General features: G+C 36.6%; 1 protein-coding gene across 1 annotated transcript in view; it reads left to right on the forward strand.

Annotated features, from left to right (window-relative positions):
* Positions 1 to 25,708, forward strand: part of LOC128657758 (G-protein coupled receptor family C group 6 member A-like) — a 116,504-nt gene extending 90,796 nt beyond the window's left edge. The window contains exon 6 of the mRNA XM_053712167.1: positions 24,609 to 25,708. Coding sequence (XP_053568142.1) covers positions 24,609 to 25,708 — 1,100 coding nt within the window. The remainder of the gene's footprint in view (positions 1 to 24,608) is intronic.
* Positions 25,709 to 26,881: the final 1,173 nt, after the last annotated feature.

The following is a 26,881-nucleotide window of genomic DNA, read 5'->3' on the forward strand; positions in this document are numbered from 1 at the left end:
GTTTCATGTCCCTTTAAACTAAACGTGGGCATTCGGATGCTGAATGTGGAAGAAGGAGGCCGTTTGTCTCTTTTCAGAGCTACATTTAATATTTGGATTTGCACAGATCGTAGTGTGTTACACTTTCACAAGAATAAATACGTCTCCGAAAAGTGACGAATGGCACAAGAGACCGCCTACTTCTGAATTCGGATGTTATCAATCTATACTTACTATCTACTAAAACTTACATGTTTTTCAATAAACTTTAAGTGCAACTGGGAACTTTTCAACACAGATAAAAGGGACATGAAACACAACATTTTTTCTTTCACAATTCAGATAGAGGATACAATTTTAAGCAACTTTCCAATTTACTTCTATTATTTAATTTGCTCCATTCTCTCAGTACCATTTGTTGAAAGAGCATTAATGAACTACTGGGAGGTAGCTGAAAGCCGATAACAAGTAGCATAAATGTGCAGCCACCAAATAAGCAGCCACCAATAAGCAGCTTCTGAGCCTAATTAGGTATACTTTTCAACAAAAAATACAAAGAGAAGCCAACAAATTAGGTAATAGAAATACATTGTAAAGTTATTTTATATTGTATGCTCTATCTGAATCATAAAGTAAAACATTTGGGTTTCATGTCCCTTTAAGGTCTATGGGAAATATAATACAAACCACAACAAAGTTGTGAATTTTTTGCTTACCGTACCTTCTTGTAGTTCACAATCATCTTTACAGGAAAATTGATGTGTTTTTTAACATTAATGGCCAGATTACAAGAGGAGCGGTATTTACCGCTTCCACTATAGCGCTAATTGCACTGGTATTTGGAGTTGAAAGCAAAAATGATAGAGTTCGCACTAACCCGATGCGCGCAAACAGGTTACTTCTAGCGCAATAAGACAGTCGCACAAAACATAACCTCTTCCCCCATAGAAGTCAATGGAGAAAAAACCTAACACCCGACTCACGCACTAACCCGAACTCATATTCTCATATGCACTAACCTGACATAAAAATATGAAACTTTCAATGTTCTGCACATTATTAGTGAAAATACAGAAAAATAACAATCACAATGACTTTACTTGTATTTCAAGATTCTGCCAGTCCCGGTTATTCCTCCACTATCTTCACAGAACTGTTTTTTAAATGGTGGCGCAGTCTTTCACAAGTTGCTTGCCGAACCTCTTTCTCCCAACTTAAGTATCAGCAGAAAACCTTAGAAGAGGCCAACCATAGTGCACTATATCTTAGCAAATAGCCTGCACTAATAGGAACATACTCACAGTTAGGGATGGGCGAATGTGTTTATATTCGAATTCGAATGTTAGAACGAATGTTATTGAGAAATTTTATTTACATAATAGAATGTTGATAAGAACGAATATTCTTAAGAATTCTATTATCGAATGCTATTTACAGTTTTCAAATGTTACTTTTGAATTTGAATGTGACATTCAAATGTCACATTCGAATTCGAATGTCACATTCGAATTCGAATGTCACATTCGAATTTGAATGTCACATTCAAATTCGAATATTACATTTTTAAAACAGTATTAGACTAGAAATACTATTTTGCATTCGAATGATACATTTGAATTCGAATGTCACATTCGAATGTGAATATTACATTTATAAAAGACAGTATTAGACTAGAAATACTATATCGAATTTGAATGTCACATTCGAATTCGAATGTGAGATTCAAATTTGAATATTACATTTATAAAACACAGTATTAGACTAGAAATACTATTTTGAATTCGAACGTCACATTCAAATTCGAATGTCACATTCGAATTTGAATATTACATTTATAAAACACAGTATTAGATTAGAAATATTATTTCGAATGTGACATTTGAATTTGAATTTAGCATTCAAATTCGAATATTACATTTATTAAATACAGTTGTAGACTAGAAATACTATTTTGAATTCGAATGTAGCATTCAAATTTGAATATTACATTTAAAAAACAGTATTAGAATAGAAATACTATTTCAAATTTGAATGTGACATTCAAATTCGAATGTAGCATTCGAATTCTAATATTACATTTATTAAACACATTTGTAGACTAGACATACTATTTCGAATTTGAATGTTACATTTGAATTTGAATGTCATATTCTAATTCGAATATTACATTTCGAAATTGAATGAATACATAGCTAAATAATTCTATTATTCAAACAAATATTTTTGAATTTTATTGAAAAATTTGAAAACGAAAATTTGAAAATAGAATGTTAGAATGTTATATAAACATTAGAAATTTGATACGAACAAATGAATGTATCAAATTTGTATTAAATTTTGAATTTTAGAAACATTCGCCCATCCGTTCTCACAGGGATACTTGAAGAAATTGAAGATTTATTTAGAAAACACCTGGGGCGCGATTAAATATACGGCGCAGGCTTCGGTGCAAGTGTGGAAAACCGCGCCACCCGTAATTTCACCTCCCACATAGGGGTATTATATATACTGCACCGTTAGATGCTAAACTGGCGTAAGTAGGACAAACTGGTGATCTTCTGAAATGTGCGCAAATATACATTTTGGTTGTGGCAAGTAACTTACGCCAGTATTATATCTACGGAAAGTGTCAATAAAGAGTAGTTTTATGCAAATTAGGTTAACACTCGTAAAAATGAAACCGGAATTCATATAAAATGCAACACATAATTATGCTATTCAAATTCATATATAAACCCTTGCACAGCTTCCATTTTCTTCAGTGTGTTTGGATTGTTCGTTGAGCTACAACACACTACACTGGAGTGGAGGATTAGTCAGAGTAGAGAGAGAGGCAAAGAACAGAGGTGTTAGTTAGGTTGTTGAGTAAGCTTGTACACTTACACATATTCTTACATATTGCACACATTGCATACATACATACATACATACATATACAAATACACCACACTTTTTTTTCTAACACCTCACACATATTTGATTTGATTTTTACAGTGTGATAGGCTGAGTGTTTGGTTGTGATTGTGTGTAATTGAACTGGGAGTGTGAGTGTGTGTAGTGTGATTTAGTGTGAGGATGGCAGGGAGAGGTAGGGCGGAAGGGAGGAGGGGAGAGGGGAGAGGAGTGGCAGGGAGAGGAGTATTGGAGAGGGCAGGAGGAGGAGTGGGGTCCCCGTCAGGGAGTAAGTGGAGTGGGGATAGGGAGAGCCAGAAGGGATGATGGGAGGGGAGATGCCCAAGAGCCCCAGAAAGCAGGGACATCTAGGAGAGGGACAGAGGGTGCACATGTGGACAGAAGGGGGAGGAGGGAGAGGATAGGGAGGAACCCACACCAGGGACATCACAGGGAGGAAGCTAAGTGGCCATGGAGGATGAGAGACTGAGATGTCCCAACTTCTCATTTGCTGAAAATGTTGCCCTTGTCCAGGCCATCATGGACAATTACAGTGCCCTCTTCGGGCAGGAGAAGGGCAAAGGCATTGCCAAAAAGAGAAAAACGGCATGGTTGGCGGTAGAGGATGCCGTCAACAGTGTGGCCCCCCAGAGGAGGAATGTTGAGGGCCTGAAAAAGCGCTGGAATGACTGCAAGAGGCAAGTCAAAGAAAAGATGGGGCAGAAAGCTATGTACCAGAAGGGAACAGGCGGTGGGCCAGCCCTGGATATAGAGTATAACACCTGGCAGGAGATGATACACAGCAGTCCATGGACTTCCAGGGGCTCGTGACTCAGGGACTGCAACCACAGCACATCATGCTGGTGAGTAACATCCCACACACCAGTATTATATGTATTTGAGATATAACATCCTTTAATATCACACATTCATGTACACAATGAGGAGCATGGTATTTGGCATACTAACAAAAACATTTACAATTATACTTGACATTACTGCTACTTAACACAATGCAATTCATGATATGAGGTGGAATAGTGCAATACTAATGTCTCAGAGTAACACAGGCAAAAGCCGCATGTAGAGTTTTCATTGAATGGACACATAGCTATTGTATGAAACACATCCCTGTATACTGCTCATATTAAAATCAATCCGAGAACAACTAACAGTGTGCACATGCATGTTATAGAGTTTGACATGAGAATCAGTATAGTCCCTAGCATGTATCAATGTACATTGTATGCCCACATGGACATATATCTTACTGTACTAATCCCTCTCATCCTTTGACTCCTCCACAGAACCTCCTGTCACGAGGATACAAACATCCATGCCACCACCACCACCACCAGTCTTAAAGCAACCACAAGAACAGTATGCTCCCAGGCATGAGCATGGTTGGATGGCTTCAGTTGAGGACCCGGGAGTGATGCCACCCCCATTGCCATATGACCCCTGGCAAGGTTCCTGGCCAGAGGAATATCCTTCCTTTGGCTATGAGGGGGAGCCAAGACAGTCACAAAGGGTCCATGTATTTACCCCCCCCCCCCACAACACAATCTCATGTCAGTCATGGATTTTACCCACAGACTATGTCACAAGAAGTGCCAATTGGACAGGCTGAGTGGTCACACGCTGGTCATCAGTGGGAATATCAATCAACCATGAGAGCTTCACCATCCTCATCACTTGGACGAGCTCCACCATCCTCATCACTTGGACGAGCTCCACCATCCTCATCACTTGGACGAGCTCCACCATCTGCAGATGGAAATATAGCAGAAACTACAGCTGCACCTCAAGCACCATCAGATGCAGCTGAACCTGCCCCACAAGGACCATCAGATGCAGCTGACCCTGCCCCACAAGAACCATCCGATGCAGCTGAACCTGCCCAACAAGAACCATGAGATTCAGCTGAACCTGCCCCACAAGGACCAGCAGATGCAGCTGAACCTGCCCCACAAGAATCATCAGATGCAGCTGCCCCTGTCCCACAAGAACCATCAGATGCAGCTTACCCTGCCCCACAAGTACCATCAGATGCAGCTGACCCTGCCCCACAAGCAACTAGAAGCCCTGCTGCTCAAGAGCCTGTGGATGCATTGTATTTTCCCCTGGGTGAGGAATACATTGCACTCCTGAAGAGGCTCATATCAAGCACAGAGAGCATACAAAGAGGCAAGAGAGGTTCTTCAGGAACCAAGAGAGGTTCATCAGGAGCCAAGAGAGGTTCTTCAGGAACCAAGAGAGGTTCATCAGGAGCCAAGAGAGGATATAACAAGGTAGCATAGAGCTGCAGAGGGACATGGCAGCATCGTTAAGTGCAAGTGTTCAGAACCAGTCACAGATTATGCAAATTCTGTCTGATATGCAGATGCAGATGGACAATAGATGGAGAGAACAAAATCAACTCTTGGGTGTGTTGGTTGAGCACTTTACCCACCAGCAGGACACTGCCTCCAGCCTATCATCTGTGGCTAGCACACCAGCAGAAACACCACAGTCTTCTAAAACAAGGAAAACAAGGAAATTAACTACAGGCACCTCAGCTCCCTCATCCAAGAAGCCAAAGAAATAAATAAATATTATTATAGTTCACCATAAACCTTGTCCTCTGTTATTTACCATGTAATTGTCATACACATCCATGTAAGGTGTGTTCTATTGCACTAATATTGTTAAAACATATAATATGACCTGTGTGGAAATGGCAATAAAAACAGGTAATATTATAATGTTTATGACATATTCTTGTACTATAACTCACATCCACAATAGTTGTTTATGTAGGGTACATAAAGTAATGTTCACTTCTAAGATGTAAATCAATGTATCTCACATCCAATATAAATTGACACATGGGTATATATAATAGTGATGTTACTGATAGGGTGTGCATTATCAGGTGTTTTAAGGCTGCAGGTGAGAGGTTGTGTTGTTTGTGATTGGTTTGACTCAATTGCAAAGAGGTGGCCTTCAAGGTCCTAGAAATTATCATATGAGCCATCCTAGATTTAGCTTTCAACTAAGACTACTAAGAGAACAAAGCAAAATTGGTGTTAGAATTAAATTGGAAAGTTGTTTGCAATTACATGCCCTATTTGAAACAAGAAGGTTTTCTTTGGACTTGACTGTCCCATTATATATTTTAGAATCAAAGCCAAGCTGTGTTAACAGTAGAATAAATTACACTCCCAGTGGGTTCTAAAGAGATAAAGGTAATACAAATATGATTTCCCATTGTTCTCTCCAAGTATTGGGGATTGTTTTAAGAACAAATATAAAGTAAAGAAGCAAGTATATGTACACAATGTGACAAAGTAATGAAATCTGATTATACCTACAAGCTCAATACATTTGATTAGGTTGTGGCTTCCAAATACAAAATCAGCTATTTCAAATACACAAATAAAGCTTAAAAAAACACATCTCATAGTATACTGTCCCTTCAACTATTTGAGATGCTGCTTAAATGTATGTGTTTGTTAAGGCTTCCAGGGAGTTACGTTGTTTTTTAGTCAGTGCAAGGGTTGCTGCGCCTGCAATTTGTGGCAAGATGAAAATGGAGTAGATTTTCTAAATTCTGCACGCGTAGGTCCTTACGCTGTATATTGGATACCAAATTGTGCGGCAGTTCTATGTTAATCTATGGGAGAAAAAAATACGGACGATGGGTGAAATATACGCGTGTAACTTGTATGCTACGCCGTATATATAATACCAAAATCACAAAACAAACGGTGGCACCGGCTTTTGCGGGCGACGCCGCATATGTAATGAGCCCCCTGAAGCATTGATGACAGTGATTTCCAGCTTTAATAAAATCTAATAAAAAGATCAAAGTATGAATAAAAAAGCACGACCGTTTCAGCAAATACAGCTGTCTTTTTCAAGAGCAGTTAAACTCAATATGAAAAGAGCTATGTTTTTAGTTTCCTTCAAGTATCCCTGTGAATACGTTCCTTTTAGTGCAGGCTGGTTGCTAAGCTATATTGCACTATTGTTGGCCTTTTCTTCTGAGGTTTTTGCTGAGACCTGAAGCGAGAGAAAGAGGTTTGGCAAGCTCCTTGTGAAAGATTACGCCGCCATCTAAAAAAAAGTTTTGTGCAGAAAATGTTCTATTTATTCAAAAATACATATTTCTAGATATATCTGATGGTATTTTGGTACAATATATATACATATACATATGATTATATATAAGTATAGATATATAAAGATATATATATATAAGAATATATATTTAAAAATACATAGAACATAGGAATGTGAAATATTTACAGTAAATATACAGTTAAACAATTTATTAAAAATGAATATTGCATTAATATGGTTTTACATGTTTTCATCTACTTAATTGCAAGCTGCTCCAATGCACTTATTTATATGTGTGTACATATGTATTCATGTGTTTTTATGTGTATATATGTCTGTAAATACATATATACACATAAAAATACATATGTACACATATCTATCTATCTATCTATAGATAGATAGATAGATAGATAGATAGAAGATAGATAGATAGATAGATATACATCTTTAAATGGATACTAAACACATTTTTTTTCTTTCATGATTCAGATAGAGCATGAGATTTTAAGCACATTTCTAATTTACTCCTATTATCAATTTTTCTTGGTTCTCATGCTATCTTGATTTGAAAAAGCAGTACTGTAAGCTTTAGAGCCAGACCATTTTTTGTTCAGCACCTGGGTAGCACTTGCTGATTTGTGGCTAAATGTAGCAAACCAATCAGCAGCTCTACCAAGGTGCTGAACTAAAAAATGGGCCGGCTCCTAACCTTTTATTACTGCTTTTTCAAATCAAGATAACATGAGAACAAAGAAAAATTGATAATAGGAGTAAATTAGAAAGTTGCTTAAAATTGCATGCTCTATCTATCTGAATCATAAAAAAGAAAAAATGTGGGGTTAGTATCCCTTTAAAGATGTATATGCATGGATCTCTATATTAAAGCCCTTTGACTGCCTTTTTTCTAACATCTGAGATCTCATATCTTTGAGCCATTAAAACCTTTTTGAGCAATATTTTATTTGAATATTTTTTATTAGATGGTGCTATTTTGAGTGTAACTGTACTTTGTAATGTATTTGTGGTGTATTTTGTGCAACGTATTAATTTTGTGAGAGTTAACCAGAGCTCTGAGTTTGCGGTAATGATTCTAGCGTAAACGCGATTGCGCTAAACTTGTAAAATGAGCACAATTTAACCTGCGTTCAAACGATTACGACAATCTAGCCCTTAATTTGGTAAAATTTTAAAGATTTATATCTGCTCTGTAGATCTCCTGTGGTGCTCCAAGAATATACATTTACAGTAAACACCAGCTTTAACCCCTTCACCCAAAAGGACAAATATATACATCTTGCAGTACTTTGCCTATCGTATTGCAAGATGTATATATACGTCTTCGCTTCAGGAAGCTCCAGCACTCTCGGCTGTTAAGTTAAAGCCGAGAGCTGGAGCTCCTGAAGCTCCAGGCATCTGCCGCATATGGAGCCGGAGCGCAATTGGTGCTCCGGCTCCATATGAGGGCAGATGCCCGATCGTTACAGACGGTGACACTGTGTGTGTGTCACCATCTGTAACAATCTACTGCTGGTGGAAGGTATGGGTGGGCGGTCCAGCAGAGGAGGCGGGAGGGAGAGGGAGGGAGTGGGAGGGCCCTACGCTACAGAAAATAAAAAATAAAGGAACAGGGAGGGATGGGGCAGCTACACTACAGAAAAGGGGATCTATGGGTTTGGGGGAGCCTTACTAAAGATCATGGATGGGGGACACTACACTACAGAAAATATGGGGGAAAAAAAATACATTTAAAAAAAAAAAAAAGTAGTTTCTAGGTACAGGCAGACAGCTGCGAGTACCTAAGATGGTGGGTAATAGTTAGTGGGGGGAGATTTAGAGAGCTGTTGGGGGGGGGGGGCAGGGAGATTGGGGGCTAAGGGGGGATCCTACACTGCAGAAAATATAAAAATGCAAAAATTATATTTTATTAAAGGGACAGTCTTCACCAGAATTTGTATTGTTTAAAAAGATGGATACTCCCTTTATTACCCATTGCCCATGTTTTAATAACCAACACAGTTATATTAATATATGTTTTACCTCTGTGATAACCTTGTATCTAAGCCTCTGCAGACTGCCCCCTTATCTCAGTGCTTTTGACAGACATGCAGTTTAGCCAATCAGTGCAGACTTCTAAATAACTCCACAGGAGTGAGCACAATGTTATCTTCATGACACACATGAATTAGTACTGTCTAACTGTGAAAAACTTTTAAAATGCTCTGAGCTAAGGGGCATTTTTTAACGGTTTAGAAATCAGTTTGAGCCTATCTAGGTTTAGCATTTCAAAAATACCACCAAGGGAACAAAGCAAATTTAATGATAAAAGTAAATTGGAAAGTTGTTTAAAATTGCATGCCCTATCTGAATCATGAAAGTTTAATTTTGACTAGAAAGCTTTATATCTTCATACTGGCAGACTGTCTCCCAGTACATAAGATGGGGGTGACCAGTGGGGGGTGGGGGAGGGAAGAGAGCTGTTTGGGAGGGATCAGGTAGGGATCAGGGTGTGGGAAGTGTTAGGTGGGAGGGTAATCTCTACATTAAAGCTAACATTAACCTTTTAAGATACCTAATTAACCCCTTCACTGCCGGTAATTAAAGAAATGCGTGGTGCCCAGCTGCAATTAACGGCCTTCTAATTACCAAAAAGCAATGGCAAAGCCATATATGTCTGCTGTTTCTGAACAAAGGGGATCCCAGGGAAACTTTTACAAACATTTATGCCATTGTTGCACAATCAGTATGTAAATCATTTCTGTGAGAAACCCAAACGGCTAGATTACGAGTTCTGTGTTATGAGTGAAAAAGCCTCATAACGCTGCTTTTTCACTACCGCTGCTATTACGAGTCTTGCAGGTATAGCTGTACCGCACACTTTTTTGGCCGTAACGCAACGTATCTACCGCACCTTTCAAAAAGTCATTTTTTAATGGGACTTCCATAGCGCCGTATTACGAGTTTTGCCTGGGAGGCCAAAAAGTGAGCGGTACACCCTATACCGTCAAGATTTGTATCGCCATCTAAAGTCAGTAGTTATGTGTTTTACGTTACAAATCTGTAGCATAAAACTCATAACTAAAGTGTTACAAAGTACACTAACACCCATAAACTACCTATTAACCCCTAAACTGAGGCTCTCCCGCATCGCAAACACTAAAATAAAATTATTAACCCCTAATCTGCCGCTCTGGACATTGACGCCACTATAATAAACATATTAACCCCTAAACTGCCGCACTCCCGCATCGCAAACACTAGTTAAATATTATTAACCCCTAATCTGCCGCCCCCAACGTCACTGCCGCCACTATACTAAAGTTATTAACCCCTAAACCTAACCCTATTCTAACCCTAACACCCCTAACTTTAATATAATTAAAATAAATCTAAATAAAAATTACTATCATTAACTAAATAATTCCTATTTAAAACTAAATACTTACCTATAAAATAAACCCAAAGCTAGCTACAATATAACTAATAGTTACATTGTAGCTAGCTTAGGTTTTATTTTTATTTCACAGGCAATTTTGTATTTATTTTAACAAGGTAGACTAGTTAGTATATAGTTATTAACTATTTACTAGCTACCTAGTTAAAATAAATACAAATTTACATGTAAAATAAAACCTAACCTGTCTTACACTAACACCTAACATTACACTGCAATTAAATTAATTACATTAATTAAATACAATTAACTAAATTACAAAAAAAAATAAAAAATAAATTACACAAAATAAAAAAGAAATGATCAAATATTTAAACTAATTACACCTAATCTAATAGCCCTATCAAAATAAAAAAGCCCTCACAAAATAAAAAAAAACCCTAGCCTTAACTAAACTGTCAATAGCCCTTAAAAGGGCCTTTTGCGGGGCATTTTCACAAAGAAATCAGCTCTTTTACCTGTAAAAAAATACAAACAACCCCCCAACAGTAAAACCCACCACCCACACAACCAAACCCCCCAAATAAAATCCTATCTAAAAAACCTAAGCTCCCCATTGCCCTGAAAAGGGCATTTGGATGGGCATTGCCCTTAAAAGGGCATTTAGCTCTTTTTCTTTGCCCAAACACTAAGCTAAAAATAAAACCCACTTAATAAACCCTTCAAAAAAACAAACACTAACCCCCGAAGATCCACTTACAGTTTTTGAAGACCGGACATCCATCCTCATCAAGCCGGGAAAAGTCTTCATTCAAGCGGCAAGAAGTGGTCCTCTAGGCGGGCAGAAGTGTTCATCCAGACGGCATCTTCTATCTTCATCCTTCCGACGCGGAGCGGCTCCATCTTCAAGATATCTGGCGCGGAGCATCCTCTTCTGTTGACGGCTACTGAAGAATGAAGGTTCCTTTAATGGACGTCATCCAAGATGGCGTCCCTTGAATTCCGATTGGCTGATAGAATTCTATCAGCCAATCGGAATTAAAGGTGAAAAAATCATATTGGCTGATGCAATCAGCTAATAGGATTGAGCTTCAATCCTATTTGCTGATCCAATCAGCCAATAGTATTGAGCTTGCATTCTATTGACTGATTGGAACAGCCAATAGAATGCGAGCTCAATCCTATTGGCTGATTGGATCAGCCAATAGGATTGAAGCTCAATCCTATTAGCTGATTGCATCAGCCAATAGGATTTTTTCACTTTTAATTCTGATCGGAATTCAAGGGACGCCATCTTGGATGACATCCCTTAAAGGAACCTTCATTCTTCAGTAGCCGTCAACAGAAGAGGATACTCCTCGCCGGATGTCTTGAAGATGGAGCCGCTCCGCATCAGAAGGATGAAGATAGAAGATGCCGTCTGGATGAAGACTTCTGCCCGCCTGGAGGATCACTTCTTGCCACTTGGAAGAAGACTTATGCCGGCTTCGATGAGGATTTCTCCCCACTTGGATGAAGACTTCTCCCGGCTTGATGAGGATGGATGTCCGGTCTTCAAAAACTGTAAGTGGATATTCGGGGGTTAGTGTTTTTTTAAGGGTTTATTGGGTGGGTTTTATTTTTAGCTTAGGGTTTGGGCAAAGAAATAGAGCTAAATGCCCTTTTAAGGGCAATGCCCATCCAAATGCCTTTTTCAGGGCAATGGGGAGCTTAGGTTTTTTAGATAAAATTTTATTTGGGGGGTTTGGTTTTGTGGGTGGTGAGTTTTACTGTTGGGGGGTTGTTTGTATTTTTTTTACAGGTAAAAGAGCTGATTTCTTTGTGGCAATTTTTGATAGGGCTATTAGATTAGGTGTAATTAGTTTAAATATTTGATAATTTCTTTTTTATTTTGTGTAATTTAGTGTTTATTTTTTTTGTAACTTAGTTAATTGTATTTAATTAATGTAATTGATGTAATTGTAGTATAATGTTAGGTGTTAGTGTAAGACAGGTTAGGTTTTATTTTACAGGTAAATTTTTATTTATTTTAACTAGGTAGTTAGTAAATAGTTAATAACTATTTACTAACTAGTCTACCTAGTTAAAATAAATACAAACTTAGCTGTGAAATAAAAATAAAACCTAAGCTAGCTACAATATAACTATTTGTTATATTGTAGCTAGGTTAGGTTTTATTTTATAGATAAGTATTTAGTTTTAAATAGGAATTATTTAGGTATTAATTGTTATTTTTATTTAGATTTATTTTAATTATGCTAAAGTTAGTGGGTTTTAGGGTTAGGGTTATGTTAGGGTTAGACTTAGGTTTAGGTTTAGGGGTTAATAACTTTAGTATAGTGGCGGCGACGTTGGGGCAGCAGATTAGGGGTTAATAAGTGTAGGTAGCTAGAGACGACATTGGGGGCGGCAGATTAGGGGTTAATAAGTGTAATGTAGGTAGCGACGACATTGGGGGCAGCACATTAGGGGTTAATAAGTGTAGGTAGGTGGCGGTGATGTCGGGGGCAGCAGATTAGGGGTTAACAACTGTAGGCAAGCGTTGGCGATGTCAGGGGCAGCAGATTAGGGGTGTTTAGACTCAGGGTTTATGTTAGGGTGTTAGGTTTAAACATAACTTTTCTTTCCCCATAGGAATCAATGGGGCTGCGTTACGGAGCTTTACGCTCCTTTATTGCAGGTGTTAGGCTTTTTTTAGCCGGTTCTCCCCATTGATGTCTATGGGGAAATTGTTCACGAGCACGTAAAACCAGCTCAAAGCAGCGCTGGTATTTGAGTGCGGTATGGAGCTCAACGCTGCCATATTGCCTGCTAACGCCGTATTTTTGCAAACCTGTAATAGCAGCGCTATAGGGAGGTGAGCGGTGGAAATAACTTGCAAATTATTACCGAGCCACTCATAACGCAAAACTCGTAGTCTGCCCGAAAGTTTGTTTGTTTGAAAAAAGTAACAATTTTTTTTATTTGATTGCATTTGGCGGTGAAATGGTGGCATGAAATATACCAAAATGGGCCTAGATTAATACCTTGGGTTGTCTATTAAATATATATATATAGTTTTTATAGGTAAATAAAATAAAACAAGGCTCTATTTCTGTTTAAATGGAGTGATAGCAAAAATGATAACAATTCTCTGGTATTTTGGGCAAGTTTTTGTCTGATAGTCCTAGTAGTGAAAGGGTTAAGGGCCTTCCCCTGCAAGACCCCCCTTATAAACTGCTGGCAAGCATATCCATGACTACCTAAAGCAAACCCCCATTCAATCCTTTTGAACTTAATCATTATATCCATGATGTCTTTGTTTCTTTTTTATTGATTGCGTTGTATTACGTTTGATTATGGTGTTGTATTGAGTCCGAATTTTTCTGTGCTTTAACGCCGATGGACGGAATACAACGTCCTAACCGGGATTTCAAATTTTTTACATCGGAACAGTTGTTCCGATGTAGACACTTTAGCCCCAGTCGGAAAGGGTTAAGTAATGTTTCTCAGTGATTAATAACAACACACACATGTTTTACATTTTAATATTATTGGTTGTTAAAATGATATCAGTCAGATTAGGGGAGGGCTCAATTTTTATATTCAGCATATTCACTGATTGGTTGATTAATCAGGATTCCAGACATTTAGGGCCGGATTACGAGTGATAAGGGGTTTATTGCAGATGTTTGCGCTCATCAGGCTTACCGCTGGTATTACAAGCGGAAAGTACACGCGATCGCTTGAGCGCAATTGTGAATTACGCTAGAATGATCACTGCGACCTCAGAGCTCTGGTTAACTATTTCAAGAAACAAAAAAGTCTCACAAAACACATCAAAAATACATTACAAAGTACAGTTTCACTCATAATAATACTATCTAATAAAAGTTATTTAAAAAAACATATTGCATACAAAAGTTATAAGGGCTCAAAGAGAGGATGTTTCAGGTGTTAGAAAAAAAAGGCAGGCAAAGGGCTTTAACATAGACATACATACATATACATGTGTAAAGATGGATATGTATATACGTATATATATATATATATATATATATATATATATATATAGGTATCCAAAATTCCAGATCTTGCCCACAAGTGGAAAACTGCCTGGGTGCAACTTTAAACAACAAATAGCAGCCAAAAGAAAGTGCACTCTCAGGTCTTTCACAGCAAAGGTTACTTTATTGATGTAACGTTTTCGGAGGACTTGCCTCCTTCATCAGCATCCTGATGCTGATGAAGGAGGCAAGTCCTCCGAAAACGTTACATCAATAAAGTAACCTTTGCTGTGAAAGACCTGAGAGTGCACTTTCTTTTGGCTGCTATATATATATATATATATATATATATATATATATATATATATATATATATATATATATATATATGTTTATATGTGTGCACATATGTATTTATGTACTTATATGTGTATATATGTATTTACAGACATATATACACATACAGTATAAACACAGAAATACATATATACACTTATATATAAGTGCATTGGAGCCCTTTACAGTTAAGTAGATGAAAACATGTAAAAATATATTTATGCAATATTCATATTTAATAAAAGTGAAAAAGTGTGTATTTACTGTATATATATCACATTCCATTGTTCTGCCCATAGCAGAATATGTTCTACGTATTTATAAATAGATATTCCTATGTATATCTGTATATATCTATACCTATATATAATCATGAATATATTTATAGATATCAATATATATGGTACCATAAAAAAACCATCAGATATATGTAGAAATGTTTATTTATGAATAAGTATAACATATTCTTGTATGTTAAGAACATTGGAATGTGAAATATTCATATTTTCATGTCAGGTTAGTGAACATGAGAATATGCAATCAGGTTTGTGCAAAAGTAGGTTTTTTTCCTACTTTTTTTTCTCCATTGACTTCTATGGGGGGATGTGTGAACATGCATGCAATATTTTAAGTTTGGCTTTTTGCACTCATCGGATTAGCGCCAAGCGAAAACAGTTTACTTTCAACTCATATTAGGGAGCAACCCAACGCATGCAAAAAACTTACTTCTAGCACAATTAATAGAGTTTTCTGTTGTAAAAGATAAATCTTAACCTTTTTATATGACTTCCTTCCATTTGTATTCCAAACGGTTTGAAGCACATCTGTTTGAATTAGCACAACTAATTTGCGTTTACCGTAATTCAGAAATTTCTGGATTTTCTTCCTTTAGATTGGGTACATACAAAATACATGATAACCTGTATGTACCTGGTGTTTTTGCAGGCGTTTCATAAATGAATGTACTTATAACCATATTTTATTTCTGAACGGATTTCATAGTATAAAAGTGTCATGTATTCACTATTTTAGCTCTTAAAGGGACATTCCAGCCAAAAATTTACTTTACATGGATTCATTTCAGTTTTGAATAGAAGCATTTGTGTAATATACATGCATTAGAAAAAATGCTTCTAATAAAAGCTATAGCTGTTTCAAAAGTGTATTTAAGTATGCACCGTGCACCAGCATTTTAAACACAGCACTTGCTCAGAGAGCCTAAGGTGCTTTTAAAGGGACACTCAGGTTAAATAAAATTTTCATGATTCAGATAGTGGTACCATAAAAAAACCATCAGATATATGTAGAAATGTTTATTTATGAATAAGTATAACATATTCTTGTATGTTAAGAACATTGGAATGTGAAATATTCATATTTTCATGTCAGGTTAGTGAACATGAGAATATGCAATCAGGTTTGTGCAAAAGTAGGTTTTTTTCCTACTTTTTTTTCTCCATTGACTTCTATGGGGGGATGTGTGAACATGCATGCAATATTTTAAGTTTGGCTTTTTGCACTCATCGGATTAGCGCCAAGCGAAAACAGTTTACTTTCAACTCATATTAGGGAGCAACCCAACGCATGCAAAAAACTTACTTCTAGCACAATTAATAGAGTTTTCTGTTGTAAAAGATAAATCTTAACCTTTTTATATGACTTCCTTCCATTTGTATTCCAAACGGTTTGAAGCACATCTGTTTGAATTAGCACAACTAATTTGCGTTTACCGTAATTCAGAAATTTCTGGATTTTCTTCCTTTAGATTGGGTACATACAAAATACATGATAACCTGTATGTACCTGGTGTTTTTGCAGGCGTTTCATAAATGAATGTACTTATAACCATATTTTATTTCTGAACGGATTTCATAGTATAAAAGTGTCATGTATTCACTGTTTTAGCTCTTAAAGGGACATTCCAGCCAAAAATTTACTTTACATGGATTCATTTCAGTTTTGAATAGAAGCATTTGTGTAATATACATGCATTAGAAAAAATGCTTCTAATAAAAGCTATAGCTGTTTCAAAAGTGTATTTAAGTATGCACCGTGCACCAGCATTTTAAACACAGCACTTGCTCAGAGAGCCTAAGGTGCTTTTAAAGGGACACTCAGGTTAAATAAAATTTTCATGATTCAGATACAGCATGTAATTTTAAACAACTTTCCAATTTACTTCCATTAAAAAAAATGTGCACAGTATTTTATATTTACAATTTTTGAGTCCCCAGATCCTACTGAGAATGTGCAAGAATTCACAGACTATACGTATATGCATTTGTGATTGGCTGATTGCCATCACATGGTACAAGGGGAGTGGAAATAGACATAACTTTGAAATTTGTTATAAAAAAATCTACTACTCATTTGAAGTTCAGACTAAGTGCTATTGCATTGTCTTGTTATCTTGCATTTGTTGATTATGCAAATCTAATGTGTTGACTGGTCCTTTAACATCTGGTAATGACTCAATTTGTTAAGTGCTAACATGATACAAGCCTCAATGGTGCTCTAAACAGCTGCAGTATTTAAATTGCTGGTGCTGTGAGAATATCTAGTTATGCTTCACGTGCACATGTAGCGAAAATGTTAATACTAAAACAGTGATAACTTTTATTAGAATCATTTTTGCCAATACATGTATATTGCAAATTTGTTTTTATTCAAAGATGTAATAAATCTATGTGCATTTAAATTTTGACTGTAATGTCCCTTTAATAAAACTAGGAAATAATTGCATCTGTTAAACTGCATACTGAATATACACACTATTAGCAGATAAAAAGCCATGCATAAAGACAAGATATGCTATGTGAAAATGACCAAACTATCGGCTAGATTACAAGTTTTGCATTATGAGAGGTGCGGTAGTTACTTGCAGTTTATTCTCACCGCTCACTTACCTGCAGCGCTGGTATTACGGGTTTTTATCAACTCGGCGTTAACAGGCAAGAAGTGAGCGTAGAGCAAAATTGAGCTCCACACTGCACTCCAATACCAGCGCTGCTTAAGTGAGCAGTGAGCTGGTTATACGTGCTCATGCACGATTTCCCCATAGACATCAATGGGGAGAGCCGGCTGAAAAAAAGCCTAACACCTGCAAAAAAGCAGCGTAAAGCTCCGTAACACAGCCCCATTGATTCCTATAGGGAAACAAAACTTATGTTTACACCTAACACCCTAACATGAACCCCCGAGTCTAAACACCCCTAAACTTACACTTATTAACCCCTAATCTGCCGCCCCGACATCGCCAACACCTACATTATACTAAATAACCCCTAATCTGCCTCTCCGGACATCGCCGCCACCTACATTATACTTATTAATGCCTAATCTGCTGCCCCCAACATTGCCGACACCTACATTATATTTATTAACCCCTAATATCCTGCCCCCAATGTCGCCGCAACCTACCTACACTTATTAACCCCTAATCTCCCGCTCTGGACATCACCGCCACTATAATATACATATTAACCCCTAAACCGCTGCACTCCCACATCGCAAACACTAGTTAAATATTATTAACCCCTAATCTGACACCCCTAACATCGCCACCACCTACCTACATTTATTAATCCCTAATCTGCCGCCCCTAACGTCGCCGCCACTATATTAAATGTATTAACCCCTAAATCTAAGTCTAACCCTAACACCCCCTAACTTAAATATAATTTAAGTAAATCTAAATAAAATTCCTATCATTACCTAAATTATTCCTATTTAAAACTAAATACTTACCTGTAAAATAAACCCTAAGCTAGCTACAATATAACTTATAGTTACATTGTAGCTAGCTTAGGGTTTATTTTTATTTTACAGGCAAGTTTGTATTTATTTTAACTAGGTAGAATAGTTACTAAATAGTTATTAACTATTTAATAACTACCTAGCTAAAATAAATACAAATTGACCTGTAAAATAAAACCTAACCTAAGTTACACTAACACCTAACCCTACACTACAATTAAATAACTTACCTAAATTAAATACAATTAAATAAATTAAATACAATTAGCTAAATTACAAAAAAAACACTAAATTACAGAAAAAATTTTTACAAGATATTTAAACTAATTACACCTAATCTAAGAGCCCTATCAAAATAAAAAAGTCCCCCAAAATAAAAAAAAAACCTAGCCTAAACTAAACTATCAATAGCCCTTAAAAGTGCCTTTTGCGGGGCATTGCCCCAAAGAAATCAGCTCTTTTACCTGAAAATGAAATACAAACAACCCCACAACAGTAAAACCCACCACCTACCTAGCTAAAATAAATACAAATTGACCTGTAAAATAAAACCTAACCTAAGTTACACTAACACCTAACACTACACTACAATTAAATAACTTACCTAAATTAAATACAATTAAATAAATTAAATACAATTAGCTAAATTACAAAAAATCCCCACTAAATTACAGAGAAAAAAATTACAAGATATTTAAACTAATTACACCTAATCTAAGAGCCCTATCAAAATAAAAAGTCCCCCAAAATAAAAAAAAAAACCTAGCCTAAACTAAACTATCAATAGCCCTTAAAAGTGCCTTTTGTGGGGCATTGTCCCAAAGAAATCAGCTCTTTTACCTGAAAAAGAAATACAAACAACCCCACAACAGTAAAACCCACCACCCACACAACCAACCCCCCAAATAAAACCTTAACTAAAAAAATCTAAGCTCCCGATTGCCCTGAAAAGGGCATTTGGATGGGCATTGCCCTTAAAAGGGCATTTAGCTCTATTGCTGCCCAAAGTCCTAACCTAAAAATAAACCCACCCAATACACCCTTAAAAAATCACTAAAAAACACTAACACCCGAAGATTCACTTACCGGGAGAAGTCTTCATCCAAGCGACAAGATGTCCTCAACGAAGCTGGCAGAAGTGGTCCTCCAGAAGGGCAGAAGTGGTCCTCCAGACAGGCAGAAGTCTTCACCCAGATGGCATCTTCTAACTTCATCCTTCCGACGCGGAGCGGCTCCATCTTCAAGACGTCCGGCGCGGAGCATCCTCTTCAAACGACGTCTTCTTACTGAATGAAGGTACCTTTAAATGAATTCATCCAAGATGGCATCCCTTAGATTCTGATTGGCTGATAGAATTCTATCAGCCAATCGGAATTAAGGTTGAAAAAATCCTATAATCCAATCAGCCAATAGGATTGAGCTCACATTCTATTGGCTGTTCTAATCAGCCAATAGAATGCGAGCTCAATCCTATTGGCTGATTGGATCAGCCAATAGGATTTTTTCAACCTTAATTCCGATTGGCTGATAGAATTCTATCAGCCAATTGGAATCTAAGGGAAGCCATTTGGATGATGTCATTTAAAGGTACCTTCATTCAGCAAGAAGACGTCGATTGAAGAGGATGCTCCACGCCGGATGTCTTGAAGACAGAGCCACTCCGCGTCGGAAGGATGAAGATAGAAGATGCCGTCTGGGTGAAGACTTCTGCCCGTCTGGAGGACCACTTCTGCCCGCCTGGAGGATTACTTCTGCCAGCTTCGTTGAGGACATCTTGCCACTTGGATGAAGACTTCTCCCAGTAAGTGAATGTTCGGGGGTTAGTGTTAGGATTTTTTAAGGGTGTATTGGGTGGGTTTTATTTTTTGGCTCTTATCATTTAGCTCTATTGCTGCCCAAAGTCCTAACCTAAAAATAAACCCACCCAATACACCCTTAAAAAATCACTAAAAAACACTAACACCCGAAGATTCACTTACCGGGAGAAGTCTTCATCCAAGCGACAAGATGTCCTCAACGAAGCTGGCAGAAGTGGTCCTCCAGAAGGGCAGAAGTGGTCCTCCAGACAGGCAGAAGTCTTCACCCAGATGGCATCTTCTAACTTCATCCTTCCGACGCGGAGCGGCTCCATCTTCAAGACGTCCGGCGCGGAGCATCCTCTTCAAACGACGTCTTCTTACTGAATGAAGGTACCTTTAAATGAATTCATCCAAGATGGCATCCCTTAGATTCTGATTGGCTGATAGAATTCTATCAGCCAATCGGAATTAAGGTTGAAAAAATCCTATAATCCAATCAGCCAATAGGATTGAGCTCACATTCTATTGGCTGTTCTAATCAGCCAATAGAATGCGAGCTCAATCCTATTGGCTGATTGGATCAGCCAATAGGATTTTTTCAACCTTAATTCCGATTGGCTGATAGAATTCTATCAGCCAATTGGAATCTAAGGGAAGCCATTTGGATGATGTCATTTAAAGGTACCTTCATTCAGCAAGAAGACGTCGATTGAAGAGGATGCTCCACGCCGGATGTCTTGAAGACAGAGCCACTCCGCGTCGGAAGGATGAAGATAGAAGATGCCGTCTGGGTGAAGACTTCTGCCCGTCTGGAGGACCACTTCTGCCCGCCTGGAGGATTACTTCTGCCAGCTTCGTTGAGGACATCTTGCCACTTGGATGAAGACTTCTCCCAGTAAGTGAATGTTCGGGGGTTAGTGTTAGGATTTTTTAAGGGTGTATTGGGTGGGTTTTATTTTTTGGTTAGGGCTTTGGGCAGCAATAGAGCTAAATGCCCTTTTAATGGCAATGCCCATCCAAATGCCCTTTTAAGGGTAATGGGGAGCTTAGGTTTTTTTAGTTAGGGTTTTATTTGGGGGGTTGATTGTGTGGGTGGCCGATTTCTTTGGGGCAATGCCCCGCAAAAGGCCCTTTTAAGGGCTATTGATAGTTTAGTTTAGGCTAGGGTTTTTTTTATTTTAGGGGGGCTTTTTTAATTTTGATAGAGCTCTTAGATTAGGTGTAGTTAGTTTAAATATCTTGTAATTTGTTTTTTATTTTCTGTAATTTTAGTGTTTGTTTGTTTTTGTAATTTAGCTAATTGTATTTAATTTATTTAATTGTATTTAATTTAGGTAAGTTATTTAATTGTAGTGTAGTGTTAGGTGTTAGTTTAACTTAGGTTTTATTTTACAGGTCAATTTGTATTTATTTTAGCTAGGTAGTTATTAAATAGTTAATAACTATTTAGTAACTATTCTACCTAGTTAAAATAAACACAAACTTGCCTGTAAAATAAAAATAAACCCTAAGCTAGATACAATGCAACTATTAGTGATATTGTAGCTGTCTTAGGGTTTATTTTATAGGTAAGTATTTAGTTTTAAATAGGAAAAATTTAAGCAATGATAGTAATTTGTATTTAGATTTATTTAAATTATATTTAAGTTAGAGGGTGTTAGGGTTAGGGTTAGACTTGGGTTTAAAGGGTTAATAAATTTAGAATAGTGGCGGCGACGTTGGGGATGGCAGATTAGGGGTTAATAAATGTAGGTAGGTGGCGGTGATGTTGGGGGCAGCAGATTAGGGGTTAATAGGTATAATGTAGGTGGCGGCGATGTCCGGAGTGGCAGATTAGGGGTTAATAAGTATAATGTAGGTGGCGGCGAAATTAGGAGCAGCAGATTAGGGGTTAATAATATTTAACTAGTGTTTGCGAGGCGGGAGTGCAGCAGGCGGTTTAGGGGTTAATATGTTTATTCTAGTGGCGGTGATGTCCGGAGCGGCAGATTAGGGGTTAATATTTTTATTATAGCGTTTGCGATGTGGGAGGGCCTTGGTTTAGGGGTTAATAGGTAGTTTATGGGTGTTAGTGTACTTTTTAGCACTTTAGTTATGAGTTTTATGCTACAGCTTTGTAGCGTAAAACTCATAACTACTGACTTTAAAATGCATTAGGAATCTTGGCAGTAGAGGGTGTACCGCTCACTTTTTGGCCTCCCAGGCAAACTCGTAATACCGGCGCTATGCAAGTCCCATTGAAAAAAGCCTTTACGAAATTTACGTAACTTGATTTGCGGTAAGGCCATAAAAGTGTGCACCTATACCTGCAAGACTCGTAATACCAGCAGGCGCAAAAAAGCAGAGTTAGGACCTGTTAACGCTGCTTTTTTACCTTAAAGCAAAACTCGTAATCTAGCCGTATGTTTTCAAAATTAGATATTTAAAGTGAAAACTGATGCAAAAACTGTGTTTGTATGATACTTTCAAATACCAGTGTGAAGGGTCTCTATTAGGGATGGGCGAATGTGTAAACTTTCAAATTCAAATGTTAGAACAAATGTTATTACCAAAATTCAAATTACAAATCCGAATGTTGATACAAACTAATATTCTTAAAAATTCTATAATCGAATGCTATTTACAGTTTTCGAATGTCACTTTCAAATTCGAATACTTATAATTAGATCGAATGTCCACATTCGAAATTTCGAATTTAACATTCTATTTAACAAATACTATTCAGAAGTTCAAAAGTTCCTGTGGTAGGGAATCTAGTAAATTGATACATAATAGATACAAATATATCAATTTGAATGTTTCTATTTCGATTGAATATTGCATAATTAGAATATTACATTTAAAGAAAGCATTAGAAATACTATTACAAACATATAAATTCGAATTTTTCGAATTCAAGTATTGCATAATTTGAATATTACATTTAAATAAAGCATTATAGAAATACTATTACAAATATATAAATTCGAATTTTTCAAATTCGAATATTGCATAATTCGAATATTACATTTAAAGAAAGCATTAGAAATACTATTACAAATATATAAATTCTAATTTTTCAAAACTAATATTTTCGAATGTAATCGTAAAATTCGAAACTGAACATTCGAAAATCGAATGTTAGAATGTTATGTAAACATTCGAAATTCGATTTGAACGAACGAATGTGTTAAAATTTGTTTCATCTCTCGAATGTTGCGAAACATTCGCCCATCCCTAGTCTTTATGCAAAGTATCTGATGAGTTTACGTAGAGTAAAATTTTTGGATTGGCTTGATGTAAAATTTGAAAATAGCCTAATACTCTGGGTATACCTGTTCAAAAAGCTCTTTTAACAGATTGGTCTAGAGCCCCAATTTTCTTGAGCTGTCCTTTTATCTTTAGGCAGTTTCTTTTTGTTTCTTTTTTAAATTAAAGAAGGAAGACACAGGCGTTCAACAGACAGATTAAAACTCTGGCATATTTCTGTTACTTTAAATTAGTGTAATAAAACTGCAGGGTCTAATGTGGACATCATTCATTTGAAACGTGATCTGAGATTAGATCTCACAAAATAATCAGTCATTATATTCTAGGAAGATAAGAATAATATTTGGACAATGTATTTGAATATTGTCCTATTTAACCTAAGGAAAACTGCAATTTAAAGGGACAGTCTACACCAGAATTTTCATTGTTTAAAAAGATAGATAATCCCTTTATTACTCATTCCATAGTTTTGCATAACCAACACAGTTATATTAATGCACTTTTTACCTCTTTGATTACCTTGTATTTAAGCTTCTGCAAACTGCCCCCTTATTTCAGTTCTTTTGACAGACTTGCATTTTAGCCAATCAGTGCTGACTCCTAGGTACACTAACTCCACATGCGTTAGCACAGTGTTATCTATATGACACACATGAACTAACACCCTCTATTGGTGAAAAACTGTCAAAATGCATTCAGATAAGAGGCCGCCTTCAACATCTGAGAAATTAGCAAATGAACCTCCTAGGTTTAGCTTTCAACTAAGAATACCAAGAGCAAAATTAGTGATAAAAGTATATTGGAAAGTTGTTTAAAATTGCATGCCCTATCTAAATCATGAAAGTTTATTTTGGACTAGACTGTCCCTTTAAATGAACAAATTTAAAATCAGAAATGCTCATGTTAACAACACTTACTATGTGCCAATGTTTTAACACTCAGCTGTATGATGATCACACTAATGCTCTCTTTTTGTTTTGTTTTTAAATAAACATATAAATATACTGTTATATGCAGTATTATCTCTGTAAGGAGCACCTTGCTTTTGCCTGTATTTATCATTATATTTATAGATTGCTCTCTCATGAATTAATTGGCTTTACTATATTTTAGATATGGGATTTTGTATTCCATGTGAAAACAAGACTTACTGGGCTCCAGCAGGCAGCGCTATGTGCCGTCAGAAGAAGATTCAGTACCTGCGCTGGAATGATGGTTTCGCAATTGTACTTCTCATCATTTCTTTCCTTGGTATTATACTTATCTTTGCCATAGCGATTTTATTCACAAAGAATTTTGATACTCCCGTCGTCAAGGCGTCTGGTGGTACTCTTTGTTATGTTATTTTGTTCTTTATATTTTCTAGTTTTGTAAGCGCTGCTTTCTTTATTGGCAAACCAGAGGATTTCAAATGCAAAGTAAGGCAAACTTTATTTGGGGTTAGCTTCACTGTGGTTGTCGCTTGTATTCTTTTAAAGTCAATTAAAATATTACTAGCTTTCAGTTTTGAGCCCAGAATACAGAGTTTCCTGAAGTGTCTTTACAAACCGATTACATTAGTTTGTACTTGTACAGGAATACAGGTCACCATTTGTACATTATGGCTGCTTTTCTGGTCTCCTCATATTAAGATGAATTTTTCTCTTCATCAGACTATTATTTTAGAATGTGATGAAGGATCTGCTGTGGCTTTTGGTGTCATGCTGGGCTATATTGCTGTCTTGGCATTCATTTGTTTTATTTTTGCATTTAAATGCAGAAAACTTCCAGAGAATTACAATGAAGCCAAATTTATTACATTTGGTATGCTGATTTACTTCATAGCATGGATAACATTTATACCTGTGTATGCTACAACCTTTGGGATATATTTGCCAGCTGTTGAAATGATTGTCATCTTAATATCCAGCTATGGCATCCTGACATGTACCTTTCTGCCTAAATGCTATATTATGGTATATAAACAAGATACAAATACAAAAACAGCTTTCTTGAATATGATTTATAAATATTCCTCCAAGAGTGCCGGCAGTTTGGCAGTCAGTCATATTTCTGTCAGTTCTATTGATTCAGGTGCTCCGATTTCTGATATACATCCTGTATCATCCGTTAGTTGCATAAGTAACAGCTTCTCCTTTCAGGAAAGGCTAGTAGCTGCAGAGATAACTTCTAGATATACAAGTCATACAAGGAGACGCTTATCAAGTATTTAAAGGGACATTTGATCACCATACATCTAAGCATGAGCAGTAATTAAAGGGAGAGTCTACAACATAATTGTTATTGTTTTAAAAGATAGATAATCCCTTTATTACCCATTCCCCAGTTTTGCACAACCAACACAGTTATATTAATATACTTTTTACCTCTGTAATTACCTTGTATATAAGCATCATCTGACAGCCCCCTGATCACATGACTTTGTATTTATTATCTATTAACTTGCATTTAGTATTGTGTTGTGCTAACTCTTAAATAACTCCCCAGGCATGAACATTGTTATCTATATGGCCCACATGGACTAGCAGTCTCCTGTTGTGAAAAGATAAAAAAAAAAGCATGTGATTAAGAGGCTGTCAATAGAGCATTTGAAACAGGTTGAAATTTAGTGTTTAATGTTATAAAGTATATTAATCTAACAATGTTAGTTGTGCAAAGTTGGGGAATGGGTAGTAAAGGAATTATCTATCTTTATAAACAATAACAATTTTTTGTGTAGGCTGTCCCTTTAAACAAAAACACAATATCCTGTATTTGCATTTAAATTGTCAATTTCCCATTATTTTAAAGCCTTAAATTAATATAGACCCATGAATTCATGCAGTGCTGTCTCTTGTCAAACAGCTCCCCAAACATTATGTTGCATTTTAGTTTATTTGCTGATCACATTGAGAATTAGATTATAATGTCCCTGTTAGGACAAAATAGGCATTTTAAATATTTATGTATTGGGCTTACAGTATTTGTTTTTTATTTTCATTCTAAATTGCATCTATTTATTAAAGACTTTAGTACTATTATGCCATATTTATTTCTAGTGTAGATGTACTTAAAGGGACATTAAACTGATGGGTACAAATACAGTAGCATAGTTACTACTCACCATGCTATTATTTTTCCATCTGTGTTTGTAGCTCTCTTTAAAGCTATTCTCTTATTTTAACCCTAAAAATTTGCTGGTTATTGAAGTTCTGCATCTTCACACGGGGCGCAGCCATCTTGGAATTTAAATATTCTTGTACCATGTGACAGAAGTGGTGCACATTCACAAATCAGTGATTTTGTTTTCTTGACCAGCAATTTCATGCACTTCAGTTTAGAGTGCATAATACAGAGCGGGAGCTGAACATTTCTACAGTGGCTGTATTTCTCTATATTACTCCTTA

Source organism: Bombina bombina, chromosome 4 (assembly GCF_027579735.1).
Source record: "Bombina bombina isolate aBomBom1 chromosome 4, aBomBom1.pri, whole genome shotgun sequence".
NCBI classification, from domain to species: Eukaryota; Metazoa; Chordata; class Amphibia; order Anura; family Bombinatoridae; genus Bombina; species Bombina bombina.